Source organism: Scyliorhinus canicula, chromosome 3, assembly GCF_902713615.1.
Source record: "Scyliorhinus canicula chromosome 3, sScyCan1.1, whole genome shotgun sequence".
Classification (NCBI taxonomy): domain Eukaryota; kingdom Metazoa; phylum Chordata; class Chondrichthyes; order Carcharhiniformes; family Scyliorhinidae; genus Scyliorhinus; species Scyliorhinus canicula.
This window is the reverse complement of record NC_052148.1, coordinates 73137631-73157923: the sequence shown is the minus strand read 5'-3', so window position 1 is coordinate 73157923 and position 20293 is coordinate 73137631. Positions and strand designations below refer to the sequence as shown.

Here is a 20293-nt window from a genome sequence, read left to right as displayed (position 1 = left end):
TGTGCATATGTTCCCTTCTGCTACTGTATGTAAATAAGTTAGGTTTTCGGCCTAGACATGTAAATACTTTCACATAGGCCATAGAAAAACATTTCAAAGGGGGAGATGTCATGATCTGCAGACATGCACACAATGAGATACAAACAGGCAGCTAATGAATACAGAGAACACGACATAACCAATCAGCAGGCAGAACACTTGGGGGTGGTTTCCCACTATAAAAGGCACGAGGCACTCACACTCCGCCTCTTTCCACTGGTGATATCTGCAGTGTGAGTCAGGGTGTACATATAATATAACTCGTACAGCACGTGGCTAAGAGCTAGTAGCTCTTTACAATATTAATCATGTCATTAATGTAGCCTCGACAACAACTTTGTTAAAATATTGAACAGAGGAACTTCACTCAAATTAATGAACCAATTTTTAAAAAGTAGCATACTTCTGACTTAAATGTTTAAAATAACACAACAGATACGTTTACAGATCATCACTTACACTTTCTGGACGTTGGTGCGCATGGCAGTCAGCTGCAACATCTTCACAGTTTGGTTTTACATTCTCTTTATTTTCTGTAGGAGAAGGGGAGTTATCAGCAACCACAAAGTTAGTCACCAAATCTGGTAAACTTGTGGAGGGGAATTTCTGGAAATGGATCTCGGATTCATCCTGTAAGAGGGGAAAAAAGGATAATTAAAAATGGCTGCTTTTGATTTTGATACTGTTGTATCATATATCACCTTTGCATCATTATGAAATATTCAAAAACAGCAATTTTTTGTCCAGTTTATTTTATTTTCCATAATTTTACAACAATCTCACTCTAATCAGGAGTAGAGGGTGGACTTCAACTTAGTGAGAGCGGAAAATCCAACCTCGCACATGTCGGTCGTCATGAAGGGCAATAGTTTTACTCAGCACTAGATACTCCTGAGAGATGCTACTCCAGAATGCTGACAGCCTCATGGGCTTTTCGCGTGTTTTTAATGTCCTGTAACACTCAGGTACAGCAGCTTAGTCTTTTCATTTGGAGTCAGCTGTAAGTTAATAACTGACTCTGGGGTCTCAACCTCAAAGGGAATTTTTCACCCACTACCTCTCTTTCAGAATTTGAAACTTCTCTTCTCATTTGCCAGTACCCCCCTGCATATAACACACATGGGCTTTGCATCCGTATTTGCATTGGCATGACCAACAAGACCATACCTCAAGAAATCATATTTTTACTGCTTTGTTCTTGAGTTAAGTTTCTTCTTTGTAAGGTGTTAACCAAAGGCCTTGGAGTGCTGTACAAGGCTAACACTAGCACTGCTCTGCCCTGCCCTGGACTCTGCTGAGCAGCTCTCTCCAGCAGATTCTGTTGTGAGATCCTGACCAGTAGGTACACTGCCTATTTGTGTCTCTGGCAGTCACTTTCTCAAAACAAAACAATTCACCTTCACAGTCCTCTTGCCTTGCTTGCTAGCAGCTCGAAAATGGAAGAAGCTCTCCTCTGTGATTTGGCGGCAAAAGCACACACATACAGGGCACTTGACGTCAAGTGCATGTGCAGGGCACGTGACCTGCTCACTACTGTCGTTTCTGGCTGGGAGACTGCACACAGTCTCATTTTGTTCACATTGAAAAGGCGCCAGCAGCCACCATTTCCAATTTAAATGCTGGTAGCGTCTGTTGGTCACTTCTCCCATGATCAAGACCACTGCGGGAATGCCATGACTGATCACTCTGCGGCCCTCCCAACAGCCGTCCACGACCCACCCTGGGCTCATGACCCGCACATTGAAAAACCCTCATCTGTATGACCCTGGTGGAACCCAAACTGAGCGTTGGTGAGTTGGTTATTGCTAAGTACTTGATAGGACTGTTGGTGACCCCTTCCATAACTTTGCTGATGATGGAGAGTAGGCTGATAGGACGACAATTGGCTGGGTTGGATTTGTCCTGCTTTCTGTGTACAGGACATACCTGGGCAATTTTCCACATTGCCGAGTAGATACCAGTGTTGTAGCTATATTGGGAAGGCTTGGCTAGGGGTGCGGCAAGTTCTAAAGCACAAGGCTTCAGTGCCAAAGCCGGAGTGTTTTAAGGGTCCCTCGCCTTTGCAGTATCCAGTGCCTTCGGCCATTTCTTCATATCAAATGGGACGAATCCAATTGGCCGAAGACTGACATCTGTGATGCTGGGGACTTCTGGAGGAGACTGAGATGATCATATACTCGGCACTTGTGGTTGAAGATTATTGCAAATGCCTCAGCCTTGTCTTTTGCACTGATGTGCTGGACTCCTCTATCATTGAGGATGGGGATACTTGTGGAGCCTCCTCCTCCAGTGAATTGTTTAATTTCCCATGACCATTCATGACTTGATTTGGCAGGACTGCAGTGCTTAGATCTGTTGTGGGATTGCTTAGCTCTGCCTATTACTTGTTGCTTATGTTGTTAGGCACACAAGCAGTCCTGTGTTGTAACTTCACTAGGTTGACACCTCATTTATCAATGTGCCCGGTGCTGCCCCTGACATGCTCTCCTGCACTCTTCATTGAACCAGGGTTGATCCCCTGGCTTGGTGGTAATGGTAGAGTGGGAATATGCCGGGTCATGAGGTTACAGCTTATGGCTGAGTACAATTGTGCTGCTGCATCTATCCCATTTAGCGCGCTGATAGTGCCACACAAGATAGAGGGTATGCTCAATGTGAAGGTGGGACTCAGTCTCCACATGGACTATGCGGTGGTCACTCCTGTGAATACTGTCTTGGACAGATGTATCTCTGTAGGCAGGTTAGTGAGGTTGAGGTCTAGTTTGTTTTTCCTCTTGTTGATTCCCTCACCACCTGTCTTAGACCCAGTCTAGCAGCTATGTCCTCTAGGATCTGGCCAGCTCGATCAGGAGTGGTGCTACCGAGCCACTCTTTTTGATGGACATTGAAGTTCCCCCACCCAGAGTACATTATGTGCTCTTGCCACCCTCAGTGTTTCCTCCAAGTGGAAGAGTTCTGATTCATCAGCTGATGGTGGACAGTACAAGGTAATCAGCCGGGGGTTTTCTTGTCCGTGTTTGATCTGAAGCCATGAGACTTCATGGGCGTTACATATACAGAGCAACTCTGTTGTCAAAAATAGCCATGAGAAAATGGTGCACATAAATTTACAGACATGCACCACCACCTACCCTTCTCATCATCCACCAGATTCCATCCATCACCAGAGACCCATGGCATATCACCAATCCTCTCCCTTCTGTAACCCTTAAACCTACCCGCGTTACCCTGGACCTTATCACTATCCACCTCCACATGCTTTTCCTCATCTCAGAGCTGACCCTGCTACAGTCCCTATGTCCACCTTGCCCTTGCCCTTACCTGTTATCCGACCCACTTGCCTTGTCCCCTCCATGCCCCAACTGATGATACCTTCACCTGCCAGACTCTCACTTGAACTTGCCATCCTACTACATCTCATTTTCCCATCTGACTGTGACTGCTCCCTCCTATCGCCAATACCATGAGTTCTCCCCTCAGGGCCCCACAGTTGACACAACCAACCCCACCCTCAAAGACCCTCTCTTCCATCCCCCATTATTTGAAATGTACCCATTATTTTCCGATTTACCTTGTCTCCTATCTCACAATCAATGGATCAGATCAAAGTCTGTACAGTCCCATCACACCTAGTCATGAATGGTGCTGGGCAATCAAACTAATCAGAGTTGTTGCATTAAGTCAGAACTGTTGAAAGGATAATCCATCTCAGCGCCTTGAGGTCACCAGCTTGACAGGTGCCAATTCGATTCACTCCACGCGATATCAGAAAATGGCTGTAGGCACTGGATGCTGCAATGGCTATGAGCCCTGACAATATCCCTACTACAGTGACAAAAAATTCTGCTCAATAACTAGTTGCACCCATAACCAATCTGTTCCAGTACAGCCACAAGACCAGCACTTACCCAACAATTTGGAAAATTGCCGAGGTATATCCTGTCCACAAATTCAACCAGGCCAATGTCTGCCCCTTCAGTCTACTCTTGATTCTCAGCAAACTGATGGAAATATCATTGACAATTCAAGTAAATGATGGTGGTCATGGAGTGAGTGGTCACACACGAGGTGCCTCCTGCCTAAGGTTGGATTTTTTGGTCCTTTTCGCCCGTTTTGCAGGGTGCTATGCAGGTGGTAAATAAAGGAACAGTGAGAACTACTGAGTCTCCTTCGGCAGGGAATGTCTCTCGTTCTATTTGCATGCTCACCGGGTCTATTCCTGGATCGATTTTTTTTGTGCTGGATAAGAGGTTGCTGGCGGGGGTGTTTGAGACAGACTATTCGGCGATTGTGATCTCAGACCACACACCAAACCTGACAGACTTGCGCGTGGAAAGAGGCGCTTCCTAGCGGTCCCAATGGAGATTAAATGTGGGGTTGTTGGCTGATAAGGAGGTCTGCAAAAGGATAGGGGTGGCTATACAAAATTCTGTGGAGCTAAATAGGATGGACAAAGTTTCCACCTCCATAATGTGGGAAACCCTGAAGGCGGTGATCGGGTGTAGAGGATAGGTGTGGGTGGTGCGCAAGGAGACTGGCGAATCATTACCACATATTTGGGCACTCGGAAGAGTTTTGGGTGGCCTTGGCAGATACTATGTCGAAGATGTTGAGGGTGAAGGTAGTGCCGAGCTCATGGGTGGCAATATTTGGGGTTTCGGAAGATCTGGGAGTGCTGATGGGATCGAGGCTGATGTGTTGGGCCTTTGTCTCCCTGATAGACCGAAGATGAACACTGTTAGGGTAGTGGGACTTGGAGCCACCTAAAGCAAGACCGTGTGGCTGAGCAACTTGACGGAGTTTCTGCACCTGGAACCGATAACGTTTGCGATCAGCGGCACAGATCATCTTCTCGAGATAGAGGTTGTTCATCAGCTTCATTAAAGTGTGGTGAAACGTCAGCGGGCGGGGGGGGGTGGGGGCATGCAGGGGAGAGGGGGTGGTTTCTGGGGGGGGTTGGTTTCTTATTCTAGTTGGAAAATAGGGCAGGAGCTGGGATGGAGGGGTTCAGGTGTTTGAAGTGTGATTTGTGAATGTTGTTTTCTGATCTTATTTTTCCTTTTATTTCTGTATGAAACTGAAAATGCCTAGAATAGAAATACTTTAAAAAAAGACAATTCTTGCAGATGGCACTGACTCAGCAACAACCTGCTCAGCGACGTTCAGTTTGGATCCTGCCAGGGCCATTTGGCCCCAGGCCCCTTTACTGCCTGGATCCAAACATGGAAAAATATGGTTGAATTCACGTGGTGAGGTGAGAATGACAACTTTTGACATCAAGGCAGCATTTGACCATCATCAGGGAGCTTTGGTAAAATTAAAGTGAGAAGGAATCAAAGATTAAACTATTCCCTAGTTGGGTTTGTACCTAGCACAAAGGAATTGGTTGTGGTTGATGAAGGTCAACCATCCCAGCCACAAGATGTTGCCAAAAGGGTTCCTCAAGGTAATGTCCGAGGCCCGACTGTTTGCTGATGATTGCACAGTGTTCTGTCCCATTTACAGGGAAAGGGTGAATGAAGACAAAGGGCTCGACCTTCTCAAAAAGGAACAAAGTCCCCGAGCAAGTGCTTTTAGCTGCCTGTTTCCTGGTACTCGCAGTGCCGGGAAACACATGGCTGTTCAACACGACTCGCTTTGAATAAGGGGCCTAAACGGGACCGCACATAGCTCCATATTTTACAACAGGGAGCTCTGCTCGCCGGAATTGCCCATTGTAGCGAGTGGCATCCTGATCTCCGAGACCTTGAATAGAATCCAGGACTTCCTCCCCACCCCCAATCCGAAGGCAATATGGGAGGGTCCCCCGCACCCCTTCCTCGCACTTCCCCAGCACCCAAACCGAGCAACACCGGCCCAATCGTGCGTGCAGAAAATGCCACCTGGGCACCTTGGCAGATTCCCAAGGCTCAAAGACCTCAGGCATGCTTCGTTCAGTAGCAGTTTCCACAAACAGGGACCAGACCAACGGCACTCGTGGAGGTCTCCAAGGGGATTGGAGGCTCCCAGCTTCATGCTCTTTGGGCAGGGCGGTACCTTGGCAATGCTGGTGCCACTTCGGCACCCTGGCAGTGCCTGCCTGGCAGTGAGAATAGGTTCCAGCGCTAAAATCGCGGTGGGTGCCGATTTGATGCCAAATCACAATTCTTCGTCACCTCGGCAGCGGCGTTAATGTGTTCCAGAACGTTTGTATAGTAAATATCGTTTGCATGTCATTAGCGAACACGACCCAGTATTCGCCGGGGCCTCCGCGATGCTCAGCCTCTGATGGGCTGAGCCCCCGATGGCGCAGTTCACTTGTGCTTTTAAAATTCATGAAACCGGTGTGGCGGCTGCTGCAGGAGAGAGGGGGAGCACGGAAAGTGTCCAACATTGCCATAGTTTGCAGACAGTTGTGCCGCTGGCTGGGAATGGGGGTGGGGGGTCTTCTGCCAGGGCCGGGGGGGAGTAGCAGGGGTGGCCAGGAGGTGGGCTGTGGGGTAGGGGTGGACGGGCATGGAACACCATTGCCACAACTGGCAAGGTAGCCGCTAACTGCCCACTGTGAACTTAGGGCCACAGGTCGCATCAGCGTCCCCCAGGTGCCCTCTGGCCTAAGCAACCCATCATCTGTATGGGCGCGTTCCAGCACAATCAATGCCATCTTGTTGGCTGGGATGAGTGTGTGTGGGGATTACAATGTATATATGTGGCTGCAGCTTGTCAGCCTCCCGAGTGTCAATCACGGACCCGGAGAATCCTGCACTGTTTTTCATTGGAATCGATTGTGTTCCATGTGGTGCCTGTTCTAGCCCCTCCCCAGTTGATAAATTGATCTAGTTGCGGCGCCAGTTTTGCTGTCATGAAAGTCCTTGAATTCTGCGTCGGTGTCAACACTATGGGCACGATTCTCCACTCCCACGCCGGGTGGGAGAATCGTGGGAAGGCCGCTCTGGCACCCCCCGCGATTCTCCCACCCTCCCCCCAAAATGGCGTGTCGCGTTTTGCGACACGCCGCTCGGAGAATCGCGGGCCGCCATTTTTCATGGCGACCCACGATTCTCCGACCCGGATGGGCCGAGCGGCCTGACGTTTCCGACCAGTTCCCGCCGGCGGTAACCACACCTGGTCGCTGCCGGCGTGAACATCGCGCCAGCAGCTCTTTTGTGGCTTGTGGGGGGCGGAGAGGGGAGTGAGCACCACGACCGTGCTCGGGAGGGGACTGGCCCGCGATCGGTGCCCACCGATCGTCGGGCCGGCGTCTCAACGTGACGCACTCTTTCCCCTCCGCCGCCCCGCAAGATCAAGCCACCACATCTTCCGGGGCAGCGGAGGGGAAGACGGCAACCGTGCACGCGCGGCTGACATCATTAGTCGCGTCGGCCGCGTCAATCTCGGCGTGCCGGGCCTTGACGCCAGCGACAAGACCCGGCGGCCGAGATTGACGGCAAGGCCCTCCTAGCCCCCCGGCGGGGGGAGAATAGGGGGCCAGGAGCGGCCTCCGATGCCGCCGTGAACCTCTCCGGGTTTCACGACGCCGTCGGGCCTGGCGGAGAATTCCACCCTTTGTCTCAGAAACGGAGAACCCGCCGATGATGTGAAAAAGTTAGCGAGGGCACCTTAATCTTAAAACACTCTCTCCCATACTTATTCCATTTCAGCCTGCTTTGTCTTTCAAGCTGGAAGGCCTTTGACTGGCCCTCCAGCTTCGAGATCACACCTGCCATCTTTAATTGGATGGTGACCCCCACCTGGGTGCCAGCCTGGCACTGCCAAGTTTTTTTTTATTTTTATAAATTTCGATTACCCAAATCATTTTTTTATAATTAAGGGGCAATTTAGCTTTGCCAATCCAGCTAGCTTGCACATCTTTTGGGTTGTGGGGGCGAAACCCATGCAAACACGGGGAGACTGTGCAAACTCCACACAGACAGTGACTCAGAGCCGGGATCGAACCTGGGACCTCGGCGCCATGAGGCAGCAGGGCTAACCCACTGCGCCACCATGCTGCCCTCTGGCACTGCCAAGTTGCCCAGGTGGCCTACAAGTGATGGGAAACACGCTCGCTAGGGGACTTTGTTCCCTTTTGGGATGATCGTGCCCTCGAACCTTTCCCTTTAATTTATTCTTTGAAAATGTTACAGAAACAGCTAACTATTCAAGCAATAGATGAAATCCACAGATACTTTCCTATGTCACCTTGTGATCTCCAGGGGGTAATTAGCTATGATAGCCAAATTAAAAACTAATATTCAAGACATGAATTAAACATAGCACCATCATTCATCAGTACAGCTTTAGCTTTGAAGATATTTTAAACATAGTATATTCAAATTAAAATAATTGAACACTAATATAAGGGCACTGGTACAAAGTGATGGCTATGCAATCCAATTTTCTCCCATTGAGGCCATGACTTGAGTATCAACTCAAATTTTCACATGAACATTTAATTTTCGACAAGAGTTATTTGCAGAATTAAAAGGTCACACACTATAACATCCACAGAGAGAAGTGCCAAATTATAAATTCACAATTTCTCCTGCATTATACTCATCAGATGATTACAGATAAGGAAGGTTATTCAGTCCAGTTTAATGCGTCCACATTTTGAAATGCCCACATCTGCATTGCTTCAAATAAGGGATTTAGGCCTTATTTTATTAACAAACTCCTGGGAGGTGAGGCGTCTAAACAAGTTAGCAAATTTGAAACCAGACCCCTTGATTGCTGTATATACAAACATATGGATGAGGAGCACCAATAGACCATTCATCCCCTCAAGCCTGCTCCACCATTCGGTAAGATGCACTTTCCTGTATATTCTTTAAATCCTTGTCAGTCAACAATCTCCAAAATGGAGCACCTACCCTGCTTGCAACAACCAGCTGCACAAGTCCTGCTGTTGACCGAAGTTGGGCGACTGCCTCTTGGTGTGAGAGTCCAACCAGTGACTGTCCATTAATCATTAGCAGCTCATCGCCAGATTTCAGTCTTCCATCCCTGGTAGAAGGAAGGGGTAAAACTATCAAACAAGCTTTCAGATTAGACTGCGACGTTTAAAGAATAAAGATGCTACACAACATCCTGGCAAAAGAACAGCGTGTCTGCATTTGATGCAATTAATTGGCACGTGAAGCACTTGGGAAACCTTGACATTATGAAAGAAGCCTTATAAATGTAAGTCCTTTCTTTCAGAGCATTTGGAAATTTAAAAAAAGGCACCTGAAGCTCTCCCTCCCAATAGCAGCACCAAATTCGACTTTGTTATAATGGAATCACAAAATGATGGAAATACTCACCAGCTTTGGCAGCATCTGTAGAGAGAGAAACAGAGTTGACCAGCTGGGTTTTCATCCTCGAGGCAGATAGAAGGACCCGCATCCCTTAGGCGAAAGTGCCTGCAAGGACAGGATTTCCATTGGGGTTTGGGGGGGGGGGGCATGCTGCAGTCAGACCAGGCTACCCGGAAACAAGTTCGGCGGCAACCACAGTGGCAGCTGGGTGCGGTTATGGACTGTTTAAAAGGCCCACCATGGTGCTATGTGACTTCATCCCAGTTATAATAACAGAAAGGCTCTCCAGCCCTCAGCCCTCACCATCCACACACTCCCCAAGCCCCATCCATGGCCACCTCATGCCCCCACCCACTCCCCATGTCCTCATGCAAAGTTGTGTCCCCCAAACAACCCCTATGGCCCCTCTTGTCCCCATGCCAAGGTGTGCCCCCAAACAACACCTACGTCCTTCATTCCCTCCATGCCATCCGCGGTGGCCCCTCTTGTCTTCATACTGAGGTATCCCCCCCCCACACCAAACAACCTCTATAGTCACTCGTACTAGACCCTTGTACTGCCACGCCCATTCACCCTGTACACACCATTTTGAACCAATGAACCCTATCATTACAGAAGGATGTGTAAAAATAACTTTTTAAATGTTGATAACTTACCACTTCGTTAATGCTAACTCCTTTTTGCTATTGGTCTATAAAAGTGTCAATCATCCAGCCTCTTTAAATTACTGGTAGCAGAAACTGCTAGAAATGAAGGAGGGCTATAGAGTGCTTTTCAATGGGAGAACATTTGGGTAACAGTGATCATTTTAAAATTCAGTTTAAAGTAATTATAGAAAGGGAAAAAAAATTCAATGGTGAAAACACCCAACTATAGAAAATGAAGCAGAATACAGAGTACAGGGGAAACTGAAAAAGGATTTGGGAATGGCAAAGAGCATGAGAGAAAAAAAAAAGTAACCGAAAGCAATGCTAAAAATATTTTATAAACATATAAAAAGTAAAAAGATAGTTAAGAAATGATGGAAATGATGAGGGGCAAATACAAAATATGCTTGTGGAGGAAAAAGCTGAGGTAGTAAAAGAGTACTTTGCATCTGCAAAAATGGAGGGAGGATGAAGTTGGTATTGCAGCAGTGGAGGAGAAAGTACAGCTAGCACAGCACAGAAGATCAAAACAGATAGAAGGGAGGTGCTGAAACATTACTCAAATAAACAAGTCATCCAGCCCAGAGAGAACGCATCCTTGGTTGCTGAGGGAAGGAAAGGGTGGAAATAGCTCTCACCACAAGCGTACAGTCATCCTTGGGTATGGACGTGGTGCCAGAGGACTAGAGGATTATAAATGTTATACCCTGTTCATGAAAGGGGATAAACATGGTAACTACAGGAAAACCAGGCTAACATCAGTTTTGGGAAAACTATTTAAGTCAATTGTAAAGGGCAAAATTAAAACTCACTTGGAAAGGCGTGGGTTAATAAAGGACAGCCATGTGCGAAAGACAAACCATGTTTGAATAACTTTATTGAGTTCTTTGATGTAACAGAGAAGCTTGATGAAAGTACTGCAGGAGATATTATGAACAGGATTTACCCTCTGGGGCAGCACATGGAGGTCAAGATTATTTCTGGGTCCTGAATTTGCCCCTGGGGGAAACAGTAACTCACTGTAATGTCCATGGGGGCGGCTCATTAATGTTAAGACGGTGATGGGGGTCACCATCCAATTAAAGATGACAGGTGGGCTCTCGAAGCTGGAGGGCCAGTCCAGCTTGAAAGACAAAGCAAGCTGAAATAGAGTAAGTATGGAGAGAGTGTTTTAAGATTAAGATGCTCTCTCTAACTTTCTCACATCCTAATTTTAAAAAGTTGCAGCCAGGCCACCGATGAGAGTTGAGATGTGGTGGGAGTGCAGGCTTTTCCACTCAGGCAGGCAGGGAGGGCCTCAGTCACCTGCCTGAAATGCTGGGTCCCTGGAGAGGAACGATGGCCCCTGGCTTGAAGGGCGGAGCCCACGGGACTGGAGCGCTGGGTCCCGGGACTGGAGCGCTGGGCCCCGGGACTGGAGCGCTTGGCCCCGGGACTGGAGCCCTGGGCCCTGGGACTGGAGAACTCAGCCTTCAGAACTGGAGCGCTGAGCCCCGGGACTGGAGCCCTGGGCCCCGGGACAGGAGCGCTAGGCCCCGGGACTGGAGCGCTGGGCCCCGGGACTGGAGCCCTGGGACTGGAGCGCTGGGCCCCGGGACTCGAGCGCTGGGCCCCGGGACTGGAGCGCTGGGACCCGGGTCTGGAGCGCTGGGCCCCGGGACTGGAGCGCTGGGCCTTTGGGACTGGAGCGCTGGGCCGCGGGTCTGGAGCGCTGGGCCCCGGGACTGGAGCGCTGGGCCGCGGGTCTGGAGCGCTGGGCCCCGGGACTGGAGCGCTGGGCCGCGGGTCTGGAGCGCTGGGCCCCGGGACTGGAGCGCTGGGACCCGGGACTGGAGCGCTGGGCCGCGGGTCTGGAGCACTGGGCCCCGGGACTGGAGCGCTGGGCCGCGGGTCTGGAGCGCTGGGCCCCGGGACTTGAGCACTGGCCTCCGGGACTGGAGCGCTGGGCCGCGGGTCTGGAGCGCTGGGCCCCAGTACTGGAGAGCTGGGCCGCGGGTCTGGAGCGCTGGGCCCCAGTACTGGAGAGCTGGGCCCCGGGACTGGAGCTCTGGGCCCCAGTACTGGAGCGCTGGGCCGTGGGTCTGGAGCGCTGGGCCCCGGGACTGGAGCGCTGGGCCGTGGGTCTGGAGCGCTGGGCCCCGGGACTGGAGTGCTGGGCCGCGGGTCTGGAGCGCTGGGCCCCGGGACTTGAGCACTGGCCTCCGGGACTGGAGCGCTGGGCCGCGGGTCTGGAGCGCTGGGCCCCAGTACTGGAGAGCTGGGCCCCGGGACTGGAGCGCTGAGCCCCGGGACTGGAGCGCTGGGCCCCGGTACTCGAGAGCTGGGCCCCGGGACTAGAGCGCTGGGCCCCGGGACTGGAGCGCTGGGCCGCAGGTCTGGAGCGCTGAGCCCCGGGATTGGAGCGCTAGGCCCTCCGGTCTGGAGCGCTGGGCCGCGGGACTGGAGCGCTGGGCCGCGGGACTGGAGCGCTGGGCCCCGGGACTGGAGCGCTGAGCCCTCCGGTCTGGAGCGCTGAGCCCCGGGACTGGAGCGCTGGGCCCCAGTACTGGAGAGCTGGGCCCCGGGACTAGAGCACTGGGCCCCGGGACTGGAGCGCTGGGCCCCGGGACTGGAGTGCTGGGCCGCAGGTCTGGAGCGCTAAGCCCCGGGATTGGAGCGCTAGGCCCTCCGGTCTGGAGCGCTGGGCCGCAGGGCTGGAGCGCTGGGCCGCGGGACTGGAGCGCTGGGCCCCGGGACTGGAGCGCTGAGCCCTCCGGTCTGGAGCGCTGGGCCGCGGGACTGGAGCGCTGGGCCCCAGTACTGGAGAGCTGGGCCCCGGGACTAGAGTGCTGCCACTGAACCTGGGGCGCTGGTTGCCTGCCTGCCATTAGAAGGACATCTCCAGGCTGGAAAACTGGTCCCCACCACCTGCAGGAACCTGGATGTCAACTAGAAAATTCCAGCCGGGCTCCTGTATTTGGTGTCGATAGGCCATTATTGAACAAAGAAGTTTGAAATGAAAGATTTAATATTTAAATTCCTGCTGAAAAGATAGATAAATTTAAAGATTTTTCTCTTTTATTGAGGAGCTTCACACACTGGAAATGATTGTCAGGAACATACTCCTACTAGGGGCTGGTTTAGCACAGTGAGCTAAACAGCTGGCTTGTAATGCAGCACAAGTCCAGCAGCGCGAGTTCAATTCCTGTACTGGCCTCCCCGAACAGGCGCTGAAATGCAGCGACTTGGGGCTTTTCACAGTAACTTCATTGAAGCCTACTTGTGACAATAAGCTATTATTATTACGACTACTAATAATAATAATGATCTTTATTGCCACAAGTAGGCTTACATTGACACTGCAATGAAGTTACTGTGAAAAGCCTCTCATTGCCACATTCCGGCGCCTGTTCGGGTACAATGAGGGAGAATTCAGAATGTCCAATTCACCTAACAGCACATCTTTCGGGATTTGTGGGAGGAAACCGGAGCACCCAGAGGAAACCCACGCAGACACGGGGACAACTTGCAGACTCCGCACAGACAGTGACCCAAGCTGGGAATCGAACCTGGGATCCTGGTGCTGTGAAGCAACAGTGCTAACCACTGATGCCGACAGATTGCGCAAACATTTCTCCTTCTAGATTCAAACGCCAATGATGTTCAGGTCCGAAGGAATCGAGAGACTCTTGCCAGACCTACATATTTGTTGTGAGATTTCTGGCTGTTATTCCTCCTCTTCCAATGTCAGATGTTGGAGGCAAGATAAAGTTTCAGTCTGTGTGAAGCACAGTCATTATATGGATGTAAAGATTAGAGATTCTGTGGATGTTCCCCCACTGAAATGATGGCTGAACAATGTTCATTTAACTGAATTATCGGCACAACTTCAGAGGTATTCCACAATCTCCTACTGCTACTTCAAAAATACTTAAAATACTGTGTTCAATGTGTCTTCATTATGAACATATGGTGGCACATTGGTTAGCACTGCTGCCTCACAGAGCCAGGGATCCGGGTTCAATTCCGACCTCGGGTCACTGTCTATGTGGACTTTACACATTCTTCCCGTGTCTGGGTGGGTTTTCTCCCAATGCTCCGGTTCCCTCCCACAGTCCAAAGATGTGCAGGATAGACGGATTGGCCGTGCTAAATTGACCCTAGATGAGGTTACGCGGATAGGGTGGGGGATTGGATTTAGGTAGGTTTCTCTTTCAGAGGGTCAGCGCAGATTCAATGAACTGAATGGCCTCACCCTGCACTGTCGGGATTCTCTGATTCTATAAACATTAACTTCAAGTTTTGTCTTTAAGCAAAGACCAAACATGGGTGGATTTTTGTGATGAGGCTCCAACTCCTATCCTGACCAGCAGTGTCTGAGCTGTTCATAACAATGAACATTCCGGAGACACTCAAATCTGGAAGATTTAGATTCATTCACTCAATACTCAGATCTCGAAAATTCAAATCCTTCACTTTGGGACATCTTTGCTTTAAGTGAAATGTTATGAGCAACGTTGTAATTACAGCATCACACCTACCCCACTCCACAAGTACTCTTCATTGCAGTTGCCAGGTAACTGAATGCCATCTGTTTCTGCCAGAGTGTCAAACATAGTTTTATTTTGCACATTTTTTTTAATGTAAGAGTTCATTTGGGGCCTTGTAATCAGATGGGATGGGGAATTCTGCCTCGGGTTGTGTGATTAGTTTCTGGGGGTAATTCCATTTGGATGGAGTTTTTGGGCGGGATTCTCTGACCCCGGGGCTGGATCGGATAATCGCCGGGCCGGGCGCAATTCATGTGGCGACGCCCCAATGCCGGTCCCGCCAGTTCTCCAGTCACCGGAGAGTCAGCGCGGTTGACGTGGCGCTGGTCGGGGGCCACTCTGCGTCCCACCCCCCAGCGATTCTCCGCACGGGATGGGCCGAGTGACCGCCAAGATAGACCGAGTCCCGCCGGCACCATTCACGTGGTCTTACCCACCGGGACCTTGTTGTCCATCCTGCGGGGGGGGGTGGGGGGGGGGGGGGGGCGTGGCCTGGTTTGGGGGGGGGGAAGAGGGGGATCCGGCCCCAGGGGGGCCTCCACCATGGCCTGGCCCGCGATCGGGGCCTACCGATCGGTGGGCCGGCTTCTCCTGGTGGGGGCCTCTTTTACTCCGCGCCAGCCCCTGTAGCTCTCCGCCATGTTGCGTTGGGGCCAGCGCGGAGAAGGAAGCTAGCGCGCATACGCGAGTTCTCGCCGGTCGCAACACGCATGCGCAAATTTGTACCAGCCGCATGCACAGACCCGCGGCGCCCGTTTGATGCCGGTATTGGCAACCGGAGCTGCGTGAGTCGCTCCTGTGTCGTGCTGGCCCCCTGTAGGGCTCAGGATCGCTGCTCCTGGGGGCCTGTTGACACCGTTGTAAAACGCGACGGCGTTTACGACGGCGTCAGCACTTAGCCTCAGGATCAGAGAACCCCGCCCTTTATCTCTGGTGTATATGCATTTTTCCTTTCTTTGGTACTCAAACAGGAACTCGGACATGCATCACAACAGACGAGTTGGGAGGGGATATAATTCTCCATAAAGCTTCAGTGATACTAGGTCCCATAACTTACCTTGGTGAAATTTCTGAGTTGGGGGAAGGATTCTACTCCATGACATGGAGTTTTAACTCCATAGCTGCTGTTTTTAAAAAAAATGTAAATGGGTTCCCAGCCCAAAAGCCAATTTGATTGACAAACCTGACTTCCTATTATGCAGGGAACAATGCCAGAAGGAGACTGCAGCCTGGGCCTGGGAACAGGTAGGTTTCCCGCTGCTGAGGTACACTGACCATGAGTGGGGGTTGTGACATTATGTAGAATGTCTAGTATATAATGTTAGAAGTCTTACAACACCAGATTAAAGTCCAACAGATTTGTTTTGAATCACTAGCTTTTGGAACGCAGCTCCTGATGAAAGAGCTGTGCTCTGAAAGTTAGTGATTTGAAACAAACCTGTTGGACTTTAATCTGGTGTTGTAAGACTTCTTACTGTGCCCACCCCAACCCAACGCCGGCAACTCCACATCATAGTAAATAAAGGGTTAATGTACTATTATAATTAACCACTAGATGGAGCTAGATGCAGAACTATATAAAGCACTGACTCTCAGGCTACTGGAGAGGGTTGGAGAGAGTGCAGAGGAGAGGTCTAGAGAGTGCAGAGTACAGTTATAGATAGAGTGTAGAGAATAGTGTTAGTAGAGTGTAGATTATAGTTTACTAGATTATTGCTTGCTATAGGTGTAAGTGGTCGATCTTTAATTAGCAGTGTAATAAATGTTAGCTTTGCTATTGAACTTAGCTTCTGTGATCTTTGTGAACACTCCGACATCTATCCTGATAACAAGAATCACAAAGAACACCATAGGGGTGAGGTGTGGTGGGTACAGTATGATATCGAGGGTTGTAGGGCAATTGCAGAGGCTCATTAGAGAGTGCAATCAAGGGTTGGGGGAGGAGATGGGATTCAAGAGGTGGGATGGGCGTTCATGATCAGAGTATGGTGGTCTAATCATGGGGCGAGAAGCAGATTACCTGGGGTGGGGGCATGGGCGGTAAACACTGTTCCATCCATCAACCCTCACCCTACAGGCTTCCCGAAGCCCAGGAGAGCAGGCTGGTCCTGTGGTAGACATCAATTCATCATTTGCTACCAAAGTCTTCAATTGAGTGAAACCACTTACTGCCACTCTGTGGATTTACCCTTGCTGAGAGACATATGGTGGGTATTTCCCTCAGCACAATACATCAGAAATGTTGAGTGGTGAGGTTTATCGTTACCTCCTGACTGGAGCCAACATTGGCTGCTCCTTCCCCATCAGTTGCATGCAAATGTCAGGATAGGCATGTCAGGATAAACAGTGCCGAGGTTCCAAGTGAATTTTCCTCTTTTTCACCCTCGTTACAATCACTTCCTGGGGCCACATGTGGAAGATGGTGATAGGTTCCTTGGCAGTGGTCAAGGCCTATTGATCCACCAATGGAGGGATAGGCCTCTGGATAAGCCTCTTCTCCTTCCATTCAGCAACAGACACTTAGCTGCTGATAGTTTCATTCTCAGCTGAAGCCTTCTGACTATCTTATGAGAACATCTCTGCTCTCGCCACCTCTTCTGCTGCTACATCCCCAGCACATTCTCACACACTGTCCGGCTCCCTCCTGAGAGTGTGAATTCCAGCACAAACCCATTCTGCATTTGTAATTAACCCAGTCGCAAGAAACTGGTTGAGATGAGGACATACATGAAAGGATGGATGAATCCACCTATCCCAACAAGGAGACAATCCACATTAAATATGCAAACCTGATCCTAGGTTTACACAATGATCTTCAGGTACATTAAACAATTATCATTTTAATACAGCTCTTTCACTTGCGAAGGCTGGTGATGTAGTTGCACCAGGCTGGTGCAACTACTGGTTGCTGGTGATGTAGGGCAGCACGGTAGCATTGTGGATAGCACAACTGCTTCACAGCTCCAGGGTCCCAGGTTCGATTCCGGCTTGGATCACTGTCTGTGCGGAGTCTGCACGTTCTCCCCGTGTGTGCGTGGGTTTCCTCCGGGTGCTCCGGTTTCCTCCCACAATCCAAAGATGTGCAGGTTAGGTGGATTGGCTATGATAAATTGCCCTTAGTGTCCAAAATTGCCCTTAGTGTTGGGTGGGGTTACTGGGTTGTGGGGATAGGGTGGACGTGTTGACCTTGGGTAGGGTGCTCTTTCCAAGAGCCGGTGCAGACTCGATGGGCCGAATGGCCTCCTGCTGCACTGTAAATTCTATGAAATTCCACTGTATTCTCTTACTTTAAATGCTCAGTGAGGTATAAGGAACTGATAAACATGAAATAAACTACTTTTTACTTGAGCAGCTAACATTTACGTTGGGGACTTTCAAACGGTAGCTTTTGCCAGATGAAGCAGAGGGGTTGACTGATCTTTTCTCAGATTTTCTGAATGCTATTTCTTAAGTACATCAAATCAATCAATACTTTGAAACATAGACCATGGCAGGTCATTGTTGGCAGAAATTTTATCTGGAAAATCCAAATATGTTGTACTCATTTATGGTCATTAAAATAAAATAGTTCAAGATTTGTTTCAAAAACTTTGCTAAATAATTAAATATCTGCAATATGTCACGTGCATTTCAGAAAGGTCATGGTAGAAGACTGATGAAATTAATCTCTCTTTGAATTCATTGATGTGTGTTCCATTGTCAGCCCCATCAATTAGAAACAGGCACTTGGTATTGTTACTACCATTATTCAGGTATTGTTACTACCATTATTCAGGTATTGTTACTACCATTATTCAGGTATTGTTACTCCCATTATTCAGGTATTGTTATTACCATTATTCAGGTATTGTTATTACCATTATTCAGGTATTGTTACTACCATTATTCAGGTATTGTTACTACCATTATTCAGGTATTGTTACTACCATTATTCAGGTATTGTTATTACCATTATTCAGGTATTGTTATTACCATTATTCAGGTATTGTTACTACCATTATTCAGGTATTGTTACTACCATTATTCTGGATATCAGGACACACAACTGACAATGTTGGGTATAAACTAGAATTTAGGATTTTGTATCAAACCAGAAGCAATTGACAACTGTAGATAACAGAGGTGCTAACAGAAACATGAGGAGTGTGATGCACATCATAAAAACCACACCTTTGGCTGCAGAACTAAATATATTAACATTCTGGGCGTGATCTTACGGCCACGCTGCGCCAGAAAAGCAGCTTGCCGCAGTACAGTGTGGCCGTTGTAAGCCGGGAGAGATTGCTCCCGGGATCTATCCAGCTCGTTGCAAGGGGAATCCCGCCCATTTTTGGCAAATCTACATATTAGAGCGAGGCATTAAGCCTCACTCTAATGTGCAGATTCCCAAGGTACCTGAGGCTTTGGGATTCAATCCCTTTACCTAAGAGACCTTGGGCGAGCGTTGTTCAGCATTGGTCCCCACAAATGGGGACCAAAGGAAATGGCATTCATGGGGGTCTCCAATGGGATTGGAGGCCCTCAGCTGCATGCCATTTGGAAAGGGTGGTGTACTGGCACTGCTGGTGCCATCTGGATACTCTGGCAGTGCCATCTGGCAGTGTGAGCCTGGCACCCTGGCAATGCCACCTGGGTGCCAGCCTGGCACTGCCAAGGTGCCCAGATAGCACTGTCAACTGGCAGGGGCACTGCCAGGTTGGCATTTTGTGCACTCATGCGATTGGGCTGGGGTTTCCCTGTGTGGGTGGGGCAGGGCCCCCCGCCAAAATTGCGTTTGGTCTGGGGGGGGGGGGGGGGGGAAGGTCAGGAATTCTTTTGGGTGCCTCAGAAATTGGGACGCCATTTAAAAATGGCTTCCTGATCTCTCGTTACAATGGGGAGTTCTAGCTCCTCATTGTAAAAATCAGAGAAAAGTGTGACCTTGGCCACGCGTTCCCCGTTCAGGCCTCTTATTCAACATGAGTCGCGTTGAATAGCCATTTGCTTCTTGGGACTGTGAGTGCCAGGAAACACACAGCTAAACACGCTCGCTCGGGGACTTTGTTCCCTTTTGGGAAAATTGCACCCTCTGGATCTGGTGTTATTTATTGTCTGGCTCTAAAAGTGTTTTCCTCTGGATGTGCTCCTGTTTCACCTCACTAATTGGATGTTTGCATCTCAGAAAACAGTTAGTTACACTGTTTATTATAACTTCCATGTTGCTGTTTGTTTTATAGCCAAGAAAAGGACAAGCGATTCCCAGAGGTCAATGCAAGCTTGTTAATTGATTTCCTGTTTGAATCGAAGAGCAGTTTGGCTTTCTGGATTTCATTTCACAACTACAAGCAAATCAAGTCATCTATTACTTAGCTCCAGGAGCTGAGAAAAAAAGTCAAAACCATAGCTGGCTGCAAACCCAAGCGAGAAAAGGTACAAAACTAAATTATCATATAACCCAGTTTCATACTCCATCGAAATACAAAGGGGGCATTGAACTGTCAGAGGTGCCATCTTTTAGATGTGACGTTAACCTGGTAGACATAAAGGTCCAAATTAAAGGACAACAGTTATCCCTCAACTAACATAATTTCAAAAGATTACTTGCTTATTTTTCTCACTGCAATTTGTACATAAAAACATACGATATAGGAACATAAGTAGGTCATTTGGCCCCTCAAGCCTTCTCCGCCATTCAATAAGATCATGGCTGATCTGTCTGTGTTCCCCATCAACTTCAATCTTGGACTATCAAGCGCTGAACAAATTCTGTTCATTTCTGGAATATAGGCTTCACTAAATTTTATCATGTACAGTGGGCCTCTTA

The 20293-nt window shown here is 49.4% G+C and overlaps 1 protein-coding gene across 6 annotated transcripts in view; it reads right to left on the bottom strand.

The window, feature by feature from the left end:
* pdzd2 (PDZ domain containing 2) overlaps positions 1-20293 on the bottom strand; it is a 599663-nt gene that overhangs the window by 183052 nt on the left and 396318 nt on the right. For all 6 annotated transcript variants that reach the window (XM_038790713.1, XM_038790714.1, XM_038790715.1 and 3 more), the window contains 2 exons: positions 8889-9021; positions 499-669 (listed from right to left, as the gene is read on the bottom strand). In XM_038790713.1, the coding sequence (XP_038646641.1) occupies positions 499-669; positions 8889-9021 (304 nt within the window). The remainder of the gene's footprint in view (positions 1-498; positions 670-8888; positions 9022-20293) is intronic.